This window comes from Anser brachyrhynchus, assembly GCF_964034855.1.
Source record: "Anser brachyrhynchus genome assembly, chromosome: 2".
Taxonomy (NCBI): domain Eukaryota; kingdom Metazoa; phylum Chordata; class Aves; order Anseriformes; family Anatidae; genus Anser; species Anser brachyrhynchus.
The window spans coordinates 45314404-45327518 of NC_137695.1; the positions used below are offsets into that span (position 1 = coordinate 45314404).

Genomic DNA, 13115 nt, shown 5'->3' on the forward strand with positions numbered 1-13115 from the left:
CCGCGCCCTTCCGGGCGCCCGGTGCAGCCGGGAAAGCGCTCCGGGGCGGCGGCGGCGGCGGCCGAGGGGGCGCGGGGCCTGCAGGGGCGGCCCCCGGAGCTCCCCGCCCTCGGCAGGCAGGGAGGGAGGGACGGCGAGGGACGAGGAGGGACGGCGAGGGCGGCTGCGGCCTTCCCCGCCCGGGGTGCGTGGGGATCGGGCCCCCCCCCTCCCCCGGGGGATGCGCGCAGGGCTGGCTGCTGGGGGTCCTGGGGGTCCTGGGGGTCCTGGGGACGGGTCGAGCGCCTTGGGGTGCGCTTTGGCCTCGAAGCAGGCTCTAAAAGCTCTCTTTGACATCGTGCTGGCTTATTCTAGCGTGGCACGGCCAGCAGGGACTGGCTTGGCTTTATTTCGAGCTCGATCTGTGAGGTGTGGATGTTGCGCCCTTTTAGCATGCCGGGCGAATAGTGGGACTTTTGCTGGTTAAGGTTAATTTTGAGGGTATACCCACGGGGAGGCTTTCTTTCAAGAGAGCCCCTCTCTGTAACCTTCTCCATCCTTTTTGGAAGAAGAAGGGGACGTGGTCTGACACCCGTGAATCCAGACAACATTTTGACAGTTCTTTATCTCATTAGCACATTTGTATTTTATGGCTTTGTTTGCAGTATTATGTTTGTATCGTTTATGGTAATACATCTAAATGAAGTACTATTTTTTTTGCTTTAAGTTCTGGTTTTTTCCTATCTCCATTTTTTTCTCATTTCCGTTTTTTCCTCATTTCCATTTTTTTCCCATTTCCAATTTTCCATTGGTAAATTGAAGTGCTATTTTTTTTCTCTAAGTTTAGTTGTTTTTCGCTGATTTCCATTTTGGTAAATCGATGTGAATTCCGGGGTCCGGGTGCTGGTGGACACGAATGGCATGCTTTGGTTGCCTGCACATCCCTGGGAGTTACTGGGCCACGTAGGATTTAATTCGCATGTGCTGCCTTCCAGGGTCTGGATGTCTGTGGCAAGGCAGAGGTCAGGACTAGTTTAACATCAGGAAGAAGACTTGGATCCCAGCCTATGAAGAGCTCTTTCATTGCTCCGTTTTTCATAACCTGTAGGAAAAAAAATACCTGCGACTGTTCAAACGGGTGCGGATCCTCAGGAAGAGGCAGGGGAAGGAGCGCTGACATGGGCTGGCCACAGGCCTTCTTGCCACCGTGCAGGTTTTGCTCTGTTGCCCAAGTGACGCAGTGTTATGAATGCTGATGGTTTCACCAGTGTTTTCTCACTGAGGTGAGAACAGGAAGGAGAAATGCTAACATGAGTACAGCTTGTTTTACCAATCTTAGTGGCACTCCATGTCATCTGGTTTTCGATTACAGTTTTTCTGAGGTGTTGCTAACTGGAGTTCACAAGAAACAAAGCCCTTCCTGTCCTTTTAAAGTCACTTTAGTGAAGAAAGTTTAGAGTTGCCACATCTTTCTCTTGGTGTTTTTTTTTTTTTAATTCAGAAAGTAGACCAGCAGACTCTTTTAAGTATCTTCTTTAACTTTGAAATCAGTGTGATTTCATATGCAACTGTTAGTTTGGGCGGAAGATTGAAATTACAAGAAGTCAGATGGTTTTGCAGTCTGTCATGTTGGAGAGAGCACCATAAAGCCCTAATAAGTGCACGCTGTAACTCTTCCTCGCTTTTTTTTCTTCTGCTTCTAGATCCTTGGTTATTTTACCCAAGTTAAGTGATGGAAATGTATGTTAAAGAAAAGAAAATCACCCTTGGGTCTTTGCTATTCATATCTGTGTGAAGGATTCAAGGATGCTCCATGAAAACACATCGGCTGATTGCTTAGACACAGTAACAACAGGTACTGAAGATGGGGCTTTCCAAAGAAAAGGCCATAGTACAAGAATCCTTAGCCCAGAAGAGGTTGAGAGACTGGCAAAAGATCAGGTTTTGGTGTCTGAGTTCAAGCAACTGAAACTGGAAAAAGAGGCACAGAAGAACTGGGATCTGTTTTACAAAAGAAACAGCACCAACTTCTTTAAAGACAGACATTGGACAACCAGAGAGTTTGAAGAGTTAAAAGCATGTCGGGAGGTGAGCCCTGTACACTTTCTCTGTAAGAGACAGATTGATTGTTTTCAAATGATTTAATAATACTTCTAATTAAGCCCTTAAGGTAGGAGCTCTCACACATTAAGCGTGCAGTGACCTGCGTAGTCTCTCTTAATATCAAAGATACCTCTTCAGAGTCAGGTGCATCAGTTCAGTTTAAAATTGACCCATATGGATACTAAGAATGGAATCTAGAACACAGAGCCAAGTTGTCTATTTAGGGCACATGTCTATTTAGCGATATGATGTTTAAAGATGCAAGTTGGAGCACTTCAGAACACAGCTTTAAAGAAAAGCACCCAGAATTACAGGCTAATTGCAAAACATCATTAAGGGGAATAGTCAGATGCATCTGTTGTTCTTTATATCTGAATGAGACAAGACAGAAATGGTACAGCAATCTGTTTAGTCATCTACCCCTTAAGTAAGTAATTAAGAAACATTAACACATTCTAAAAGGATTTGTAATTTTGCAAAAATCAGGATTCTTCTTCTGTAGTGTCAAGATTATCCAATGGATGGCTACTACAGTTTCTGAATCAATGGTAATTAAACTTGATTATAGCTTTTAATATGCTGATTGAACAGTGACTCTGCTGGTATTATGAGGAAAACAAAAATGGTGTGCTTTGTTTTGGATTTCTTCCTCCCCAGTTTGCAGATCAGAAACTGACCATTCTGGAAGCTGGCTGTGGGGTTGGGAACTGCTTGTTTCCGCTCTTAGAAGAAGATCGGAATATTTTTGTGTATGCCTGTGATTTTTCTCCCAGAGCTGTGGAGTATGTGAAGGTTGGTGTAGTATTTGGAACCTCTTGTAGAGTGTCCTTAGAAGCTTATGAAATTACAAATGACTGGAGTGACAGACTTCTCTTGCCTTCCTTTATGCATGAAGAGTAGACTAGATTTGCCAAAAAATTTAGACTGATCCATTTCATAGAATCGTAGAACGACTAAGGTTGGAAAAGACCTCCAAAATCATCTGGTCCAACCATCCCTTACCACCAATATTACCCACTAAGCCACATCCCTAAGACCAAACTTTCTTTAAACACCCCCAGGGATGGTGACTCCACCACCTCCCTGGGCAACCCGTTCCAATCTTAACCACTCTGTCTGAGAAGAAATGTCTGCTAATTTCCAACCTGAACCTACCCCGAATGACCGGTAATAAAGTCCTAATTCTGGTGTGAACAAGTAAATGAAGGCTCTACATCCCCAGGGGTGGGGGAGAATCTGGCGAGCGATGTTGACCCTTAGTTAAACTTCCCCAAATGGATTCAGTGTAGCACCCAAACCCATCTCACAGCACTGGAAATAAGGCCAGGCACCTCTGAGCACTCCATGGCCACAGAAGAGCCGCTGTGGGAGGCAGTCAGTGGCAGGGCCCCCATCAGCTGCCTCTGTCCCCCAGCCTGACCCGCACGGCCCTGCAGAGTGCCCCTGTACCTGGGCACCACAGCCCCCTAGTGAGCACAAATGCCATCAGCTATCAGTAGGGGTGTCATGAAATCCTTCTTTTAACAGTTTTTTATATTAAAAAAAAATAGAAGCAGCAGTGAAAGAGAAATAGTATGTTTTCTGAATTGTCATAACACACGTTCCTTCTCGACTTCCTGAGAACAGTCTCTTCCAGAAGCTGTAGTTTCACTTGCAGTATCCAGCAATGAATTTCATATTGTATTAGTCACTTAGTGGAAGTTTATGTTCTTTTGCCACCATCTTTTGTGTTGCTCTACTAATTATTTTTTTACTTTTTTGAAGTAACAAATGCTGCTAATTATAATTGAAAGTACGCTCTTTTCATTCTCCCAGAAAAATTCCTTATACAGCACTGAAAGATGCAAAGTGTTCCAGTGTGATCTTACCAAAGATGATCTTCTAGAAAATATACCAGCAGATTCCGTGGATGTTGTCACTCTTATATTTGTTCTTTCTGCAGTTCATCCTGACAAAATGCATCTTGTCTTGAAGAACATTTACAAAGCAAGTATTTTAACATCTTATTTCACAGCCTTTAAAGCACTTACATTCTTTTTAGCTTGAAAGTACAATTTTATTCTGTGAAAATAGCCCCACTTGTAATGGTGATTTGTAATTAACATTGTATTCATTTAATGTATTTATTTCGCCTAGTGTAAGGGCTAAACTAGGTTTTGCAGTGTTTTTTCTTCTCGTGGTACTGTGAGGTGGTTTGAATTCTAATCTAATGTGTGTTATGAACACAAGAAAATGCTATCTTGATCCTGTGACTTGGGCTTCAAGGTTGTATGATACAAATAATGTTTATGAGTTGCTGAAATGTCTGTGTTGATAAGGTACGGATGACAGCGAACCATAATTGACTTCCAGAAGATACAGTGACTTGCAGTTGGAACATTATTGTTATTATTAAACACGCTTGACCTGTGGTCATTCAGAAATGGCGTGCTCAGAGATTAATGTTAATCTAGAGAGACTCAGCTCCCTGGACTGCCTTTGTTGGTTGATAGGCTAGGAAAGGCCATCACAGAGGGCAGTTTCAGAACAATCACCATTCAAATGGTTTAATTTCTCTGAGGTGAGCCTGAGTCATATATTGACTGCAGAGGGACATAGCCAACTTATTTTTATATGTGTGTATTTTTTTTTTATATTATCAGACGTCCTGTTCATTTTATTGTCAGTGGTTTGAAAAAGGAATGTTAGATTATTTTTTTTTTCATGCAGGTGGATTTTTTCATGCAGGTGCAGGTTAGATTTTTTTTTTCTAAAGGTGGAATTGGTTCATAGCTCATGTACATGAAAAGGCTTATTATTGTTTCTTTGTGGAGATATCTGGCTCATTTGTAGATTTCTGTACAAATTTGCAAGGGGTAAATATTCCTTTTCTCTTCCAACAAACACAGCTGGAATTTGTTGAGGTAGGAAAGTTGCATGCATCTGAAGTCTAAAGTCAGAATGGCTAATGGCTGTATATTTCTGAATACTGAACTCTTTATAGCTTGATTTCTATTAAAACAAAACAAAACAAAATCAACCTCACCTGCAAACCGTTTTCCTGAAATTGTTCCTTTTTTATTTATTATTATATTGCAATACCATTTTCCTGAAATTGTCCCTTTTTTATTTCTTATCATGTTGCAACTTTTTTTCCTTCTCACATTAAAAAAATGTTATTGTATTCTAAATTTTATTTGGCAAAATCGTGTGCTAGACTGTATGCTAGCCAGCAGAGAAAATGCCCTGTTATGACTTCATTGTTATTGTTGAAGTGTACGTTTATTTCTTTGTTTCTGAAGAGCGTTGCAAAAAGCTTATTTAGCTGAGCAGCATCTAAACAGATATCTTAGAACACTTCATACCCTAGTGTTCACGGGGAAAAAATATTTTTGTAAGAGCTAACAATCCATTTTTTATACAACATTTTTGTTGCACAGGGAATTAATTCAAAACATATATTGCTTGTGTATTGAACGTGTTAGGATACCTTGACTTAGTTATGTGTGCGTCTATAGGGTGTAAATATACATATGTATGTTATATACATATATATATATATGTATATGTTATATATATATGGCTAAATCAATCTGCCTTATTAAAGCATGGATGTATTACATGACAGGTATTAAAACCAGGCAAGTGTGTCTTGTTCAGAGACTACGGACTGTATGATCATGCAATGCTCAGGTTTAAATCTGGCAGCAAACTTGGAGAAAACTTCTACGTTAGACAAGATGGGACAAGAGCATATTTTTTTACTGAAGGTAAGACATACTGTAGAGTGTTTTCTTTTCTCTGAATCTTCTGTTTCAGCTTGCTTCAGAGAATTCCTGACATGCCCATAGAAGTTTTGTTTTACACAGACGAGCTGTTAAATAGTGGTGTACTTCATTTGCCATCTTTTTTGTTGTGTCGTATATACGTGCTGTAATGTGACAAGCAGCAGTTTCTGAATTTGTCGGATTTCATTCAGAACTGTTACCTAAGGGAGAAAGACCAAAAAATCATCTTTTTGAAGCAAGTAAGCAGTTATCTTGCCATCATTCTTTTTGTGAGATTATTCCTGATGTCAAAGATGGGACCTACTGATGACCTCGAAAGCAGAAACATGACTAGAACACTGGGAAGTTTGTGCAGAGATCCTGATGAGATAGCTGTAGTCATTCTGCCCTCTGTTTCTTCATAAAAATGATGCAAAAAGTGCTTCCACTTGATACAGTATTTAAACAGTCTTTCATTCTGTCATTGCTCTGAATGTTTTAGGAAGGGCAGTAATTGTTGCAGTTTACTGGTGGGTAAACTGAAGCACAGAGACATGACGGAATTTGCTTAGTCTCTCAAAATGAACTGAGATTATAGCTCGCCTCCTAACTCACAATTCCTCATGCTAAACTTCAGTGAACCATTACTTCCCTCTATCAAATATAGGGCATTGTGTCCTAAGAGCTGTGTGTTTATTTCTGTGGGCTCTTTGTTCTTTTAGTCTAAAGCTAAATACAGCCACTGAAGAGACCGATTTGAAGCCAAGTAAATGTTGTTCATATTTTATGACATAATGTATTACCTAATTGCTTCTGATATATAAAAAACATTAATCATGTCTGAGCTCTTTCTATTCTTTATGGGACAACGATGAAATCTAAGATAATGCAGGCTGTTCTCCAGCTTCATTGAGGCATTTCTAGAACTATTATTTACTGAGTGATTTTTAGTTCTACTTAAACAATTAGCTCTTGAAAGAGAATGGATGCTAAAGGGACCAAATTAAAAAAAAAAAACAACCTATCAGTGGAATTTTAAAACCCATTCTTATTATGTGTTAGAATTTGTTTCTGAATGAGAAATTCTTTGCTAGTGTGAATGTGTGCTTTGGGGGAAGAATTATGGTAGGGAGGGGAGAAGAGGAAGGAAGGAAGAAGAAAGAAAACTGATCTTATATTCTGTGTGTTAGCAATTGTTTTGCCTTGGGCTGGTCTGTGACTCTCTCCTGGACCACCTCTGCTCCCGCTTCTAATCCTTTATGATCTCATTCATCTCACTGATTTTCATAAACATTTTGCTTAATGCCTGAGAATTCTTTAGTCACAAGAAATGTGACTGTCATTCTTGCAGTTTGGAACCAGTGCTTTTTTTCTTGTATTTAGCAGAGATGCTATGCTGGTACACTGGCTAATTACTGCATGGGATGATTTGAATGATGCCCATTTGCAACATATCTGGCGTCAGATAACACCACTGATCTTCCATGGCAATGAATCCATTTTTCCACTGTTTTAAATAATCTTAAATTTGTGGAGAAGTGCGTGATTGTAATTCTGTTTTATAGGACATGTTCAGTTTCCTCATAATGAGATTTCAATTGATGCACAGTTGAGAGCTGTTTATTTTTATTTCGTTGATGTGGATCTCCCATTTTAAACGCACACTGTTTACAGCCAGTCCACGTTCTTTGGTGATGGGTTTAAGTTGATAAAAGCCTGCATTACTGCCAAAGTGGGTGGTCTCCTTTTCCCCCTCAACACACCACGTCTTCTAGCGCTGGGCTGCCTATGCCTACCTGACCAGCCATTTCATCACACTCCTCCACCTGTGTACTGAAAAAACGGGTGTGCTTTTATTTTCTACGAAGTAGCACAAGTTTAGCGTGACTTCAATTTCTTTGGAATTATGCCTGAAATAAACGAAACAAGCTGTGGGAAAGGAAGGGTGATGAATTGCAGTTAACATGACAAGTCAATGGTATGGGCGGCCCTCTCTGCTGCTTAGGTCACCTTGTTTGTGAGGCACTTCTGCCTTCCTGAAAGAAGATGTGCTTCGAGTGAAATTCTTTTGTTTATGAGAAATACTTTCAGTTCGACCTAGTGGAGGCTTGGTACCACCATACCCACCTTGCCATTTTGTTCCTTTTTCTATTGAGCAATGGCGTGTGAAGGTCTGGTAACCTTGGGTGATATTCTTTCTCGAGCAGAGATGCATTTGTAAGGCTGGATCACCCCTGGTGTATTTGGAGTAGGTGATGTATTCAGCTAGTGAAGGCCAGCTGCACAAAGCGAAAATATACTACTGTCGGTCACAGGGAGAATGAGGAGGCATAATAAAATATAACAGATGTGGCAAGTTTTGGAAACTAAACTGGGTTTAGTTCCTTTCCTGAGCTTAAATCCCACTTTCGCAAGCTGTTTTGCTTAAGTTGATGTTTCCAGAGGAGTCCTGTATTGATTTTATTCAGTACAAGTGCAGCAGTCTGCTTGCATAGAACAGCTTGAAATCTGAAAGCACGTGTGATTTTTCATGCTCTAACACATGAGAACATATGCTTTTATAAATGCTGAATAGTGTTTTAAAAATTGCTTCATCAGGGTTTTTAATCTATTTTTTTTTCTTTTAGAGTTCTTGTCTCAGCTCTTCAAGGCTGAGGGATATGAGCAAGTGGTCAATGAATACGTGCACCGAGAAACTGTGAATAGGAAAGAAGACTTGCGTGTTCCAAGAGTTTTTCTTCAAAGCAAATTTCAAAAGCCTTTCAGTAAGACAGAAGTTCTTGCTGATTAGCAATAGCGTTGCCAATAGCATGTAGTTTTTCCTTGTGCATGCTCATCTGTTTGGTAAACCAGAAATGACTGTATCCAGGAACTCTTGGTGGATTTTGCCCTCAGATATGAAATACGAATGTTAATTCGAATTAAAATTTAAGAGTTTTTGCAAATCAGGAAACCTGCTGAGTATCTTGTTTTTAAAGTAAATCCTATGCAGCATTGTTGGAGGATCAGGTAGAACAGACTAAATATTTTTTAACTTTAAACTCTAGTTTTTATTATTTACTGGTATAATTGTTATTTCCATTTTTATTAAAAATTATTTTAAAATAAATATCTTTTGTTTCCTATAACTTCTTTTTGTTGTTGACTTGTTAGTGTTCCGGTATTTCATCTGCTTTCAGCACTCATAGGACTTTTGAGTGTAACTTCTCAGATACAGGAATGAAACAGGCTCAGTCACTGGTATTTTTTTAAAAAGCTGCTTCAGTATTTTAATAATAATCTTCTTAATGTTCTCAGCATTTTGATATATTTACATATCAAAATATCGATTTTGAATTTATTTTAAATATGTTCCTAATTTATCTGATTTCATGCTTGGAGGAAGTTGTTAAAAGATCAGTTTGTCTTTATCCCTAATTAATTTCAGATGTTCTTCATTTGCTGAACAGAAACAGTTGAGGTTTTCCAAGTCAGTTTCCCATTTGAAACTGAAATTTGAGAGTGAGAAATACTTTATTTTATATGAATTGTATTCTGCTTCTCCTTTCCTGAGCAGAGGTCTTAACTCTTTTCTCTCACTATCAGGCAAGGTGTTGGTCTTTGCTGTTCCTGCTACTAAAAGGCGTTGTACTGATGCTCTGCCTCAGGCTCTCACAGACTTGACTGCATGAAGAAAATTCATCCTTTCCCTGTGACATCCCCATCTGTTTGCACTGCAGAACCTCTTGTTTGTTCTTGGATGATAAAATCTCACAAACACATCTGGATCTTTCACCTGCATTTTGAACAGCTGCTCTGCAGCAGAGAAAGCTCAGAAGTATCTGGTGGCTTGTGCAATGGGCAGTGCTGGTCTTGTGTAATGCACACAAGTTGCAACAAGGGAGATTTCAGTGAAATACTAGGATTTGGGGGGGAGGGGGAGGGCAGGCACTGGGACAGGGCCAGAGAGGTTGTGGAACCTCTGTCCTGGGAAATACTGAGAAGCTGAGTGGGCAAGGCCTTGAACAACCTGTTTGAGAGTGGCTCTGTTCTGAGCAGGGAGCTGATTTCTTGCACTATAAATTGCTGTGTGATCGTATGACTCAGGCTGTTGTTCCACTGGGCTTGTGTGTTGCTAGATGACCTAGTCATACTCCTCTGATACCGATCAGAGGTGTTTGCCTATGCTTGTGACAAGCTAGCTGTAAGGTGATACTGTATTTTTTTCAGCACTTACACTGGCTCTGTGTAGGGAGAGAAAGAAGTAACAATTTTCCAGCATAAAGCCTACTGTTACAAAGTTAACCAGTCAGATTTTTTTTTTTTTAACAAATGGAAGCTGCCAGAGGTCTTATACAGTTTAGATGTTTGTAAATAAATTTGCAGCAAATAATTATTTTTTTTAAACTGATACCATGAGCCCCAAAGCTGGATTTATTGTGTCATAAAACTTGGGCCTCAGAGGAAAAAGCGATTAAGCCACGCAATTCTCCTAATGACTCTTTGAGGATGGTTATTACATGACATCTCCTTAGTTTATGGAGAGTATCATCCTGGGGATTTATGTATTACTGACCCCTACTGTGCAACCCATTAGCACTTTCTGCCATATGAGTAATAAGTGTCTAGTAACATTTATAGTAAATGGAAAAATATATTAAGAAGGGGATATAACAGTGATAGCTTTATTATAATCTGAGCAATCATCATTTTGTAGCTTCCCTTAGCAAATGTTCATCTTTAGTACAGCAGTTCTGCAATGACTGGAGGTAGCCTGAGATCTCTTGATTTTAGTGCAGTCTGGACCCTGCAACATCAAGTGTCCTACAGGGCTGGATGCTTGGTCATTTAGAGCACACAGCATGTAAATGAGACCAAAGGATTGCCCTCTTCATCACTTTGGCATGTGACTGTCAGCATTTGCAATGGCAAGTGCACTGAAGTGAACATGCCAAAAAGGAACTGAAAAGTAGGCAAGTCTTTAAAAAAAAAAAAAAAAAAGAAGAAGACGGTTTGAGTCAACCCAATAGACTTAATTGCAGAATGCAATTGACTTCCTTTTTTACACTGGACTAAATTTTTTTTGAACAATAATACACTTTTCAGTGGCTGTAGCTTGAGTGTTTCTTTATGGTTCTGCTGAAGGAACTGCCGTCACTTTTTGTGTAGGACACACTCAAAGGAAAGCAGTAGCAGAATTTGTTTTTCTTCTCATTCAATCTCATTTCCAGTCAGACCTGGAAAATGAAGTACCCAGCTACTCAGAAGAAAGTCTGCCAGCTGTAGTTGTCATAAAGCAGAGGTTAGTTTGAGGTGAGTGCTCAGAAAGCTTTATTAAGTCTTTATACCTCTGCTTCTGTGAACCCCAAATCATGGTAAGCTTTTTCAACTGTGGTAAAGTTGGAGGAAGTTGAGGGAGCTTGAAGAAGTCCTTGCATCATCCTGTGAGATGTGATAACTGAAGGGATGCATGTGGCTGTTGTGGTGATTAATAGTGTTCGTACTCACCCCCACCCCTTCAACCTTTGCAAACCCATGTTAAGCTCACCAGAGGCAGAACATGCTAAGGACAGCTCTACCTGGAATCCTCACCTGAAGAACTCTCCTTAGGGAGGCAAGGTAATCAGGGTTAATAGTCTCAAAAGGACTTGGAAAAAAAACCACCGTGCACTGAATTGTGCTCACCTTGCACGAACAAGCTACTATGCCATCGCTGTAATGAAAGTATTGATCGTTCTTTGATTTGTCTTCAATCAGTAGGGGCTGCTGAGACTGAATTGTCTGCAGAAAACGTTCATAAGCTGAGCTAGCAGCTGGTCTGGCAAGCATAATCAGTAAGTTACTTCATGCTACCACCCTGTTCTGAGCAACGCTTAGAAATAATTATCTAAAGAGCGAGACTAAGAAAACCTGATTTTGCGTGTGTAAGTGTGTTTAAGATTTGGTGTGCTGTGATGACATTATCTGATGTTTAATAAATTGTGAACTCTGGTTAAAGCTTTTCCTGCAGTCAGGGAATCCTAAAGTCTCTCTCTTCTGTGGGATTCTCCACTGTCTTCTACTGGAATTGGACAGCGTATATTAAGAGAATGTTAATGTGCCATTCTCAGTAAGGACACGATCCTTTTGGCTATTTTCATCAAATTTACAGAAATATAACATCTTTGTGTCTTCTGTCATTCTGTGACCTTTACTATTCTGTCAAATTTGGTTGATATTGGCCAATGTGTTTGAAGACAGGCTAAGACTAGACAGAAATCCACACATGCATTGCGTATTGTACGCATGGGTAAGCTTTGTTTCCTTAGGAACATGGGCAGCTGAGAAAAATTCACTTGAACTTTAAGTAGTACTGCCACAGCAAGCTTTGTGTGGTTCGCCTGAAAGTTAAAACAGTATTTATGTCCATCTTTAATGTATCTGAATGTTTATGGGGTTCCAAAGGCATGATGTTTAAGCAGGTAATACAGCATTATCCCCATGGTCGAATGTGCATCATTCCTATGTAGCAAAATAATATAAAATCAGGACCCGAAAGCTGTAGCATCTGTAAGTATAAGCAGCCAACTGTAAAACATACAGCCTTGGTCACATGAGGAAAAAATTGGTGTATGGAATCTGAAAGGTCGTGTACAGGCCTAGCTGATGTTCCTGGGTTTTGTTTGTTTGTTTTGTGTTGTTTTCAGTTTTGTTGTGTGGTTATGTATCTGAACATATTGAACATTGAGGGATACAAATTACCAACTAGGGAGTGTTTTTCTAGAAGAGTTGTGTGAAAGATATATATTTGAAGAAGTCAGTGGTGAAAACCAGTATGTGGAGGAGGAAAAAGGTAAGATTACGTTTAAGGTTCTAGGAGGAAAAAGAAGTTTTCTGAGCCTTACAGGCCAGCAGTGACATACAATTAAATGAGTTGCTCACCTAAAAGGTAAAATTTTGGGAATGAAAGCCTTCAGCTTCCAATACTAGACAAAAATTACATACAGACAGAAGGGCAACATCTAATTGTGTACAATATTAGTAATACACGCAGGATATTCTGGGAAGCAGAAATTTATACCGGAAAGATGTGTGTGCAGATATGGCTATTGAAAATAGGTAAGTCCTTGTTTACGGATTTTTATCTTCCATAGTGTAGCAATAATGAATTTTTCGCTGGTTATGCTTGTTACTATTAGGAAAGATTGTGAGCCATTTTGAACATTTGGGAGCAAACATTTACCAGTTATACATTGTGCAAAAAGATATGACTCCTGGGTGCAGTTGATTCAGGATATGAGTATGTTTGTACTCTGTAATATGAGTTCG

At 39.9% G+C, this 13115-nt stretch overlaps 1 protein-coding gene across 2 annotated transcripts; it reads left to right on the plus strand.

Annotated features, from left to right (window-relative positions):
• Positions 1-44: 44 nt before the first annotated feature.
• On the plus strand, positions 45-8937 carry METTL6 (methyltransferase 6, tRNA N3-cytidine). Of its 2 annotated transcripts, none has more exons than XM_080581260.1 (6): positions 45-184; positions 1683-2067; positions 2740-2874; positions 3898-4068; positions 5690-5831; positions 8456-8937. In XM_080581260.1, the coding sequence occupies exons 2-6, from the start codon at positions 1786-1788 to the stop codon at positions 8617-8619; spliced, it is 894 nt and encodes a 297-aa protein (XP_080437386.1). In that variant the 5' UTR covers positions 45-184; positions 1683-1785; the 3' UTR covers positions 8620-8937. The 2 variants fall into 2 exon arrangements, with proteins under 2 accessions (XP_080437386.1, XP_080437387.1); XM_080581261.1 differs by lacking the exon at positions 45-184 and adding an exon at positions 765-1262.
• Positions 8938-13115: the final 4178 nt, after the last annotated feature.

Coding starts and splice junctions, on each gene's coding strand:
- METTL6 (XM_080581260.1), top strand. CDS start 1,786: ATGCTCCATGAAAACACATCGGCTGATTGCTTAGACACAGTAACAACA. Junction 2,068..2,739: donor AGTTAAAAGCATGTCGGGAG/GTGAGCCCTGTA, acceptor CTTCCTCCCCAG/TTTGCAGATCAGAAACTGAC. Junction 4,069..5,689: donor TCTTGAAGAACATTTACAAA/GCAAGTATTTTA, acceptor ATTACATGACAG/GTATTAAAACCAGGCAAGTG.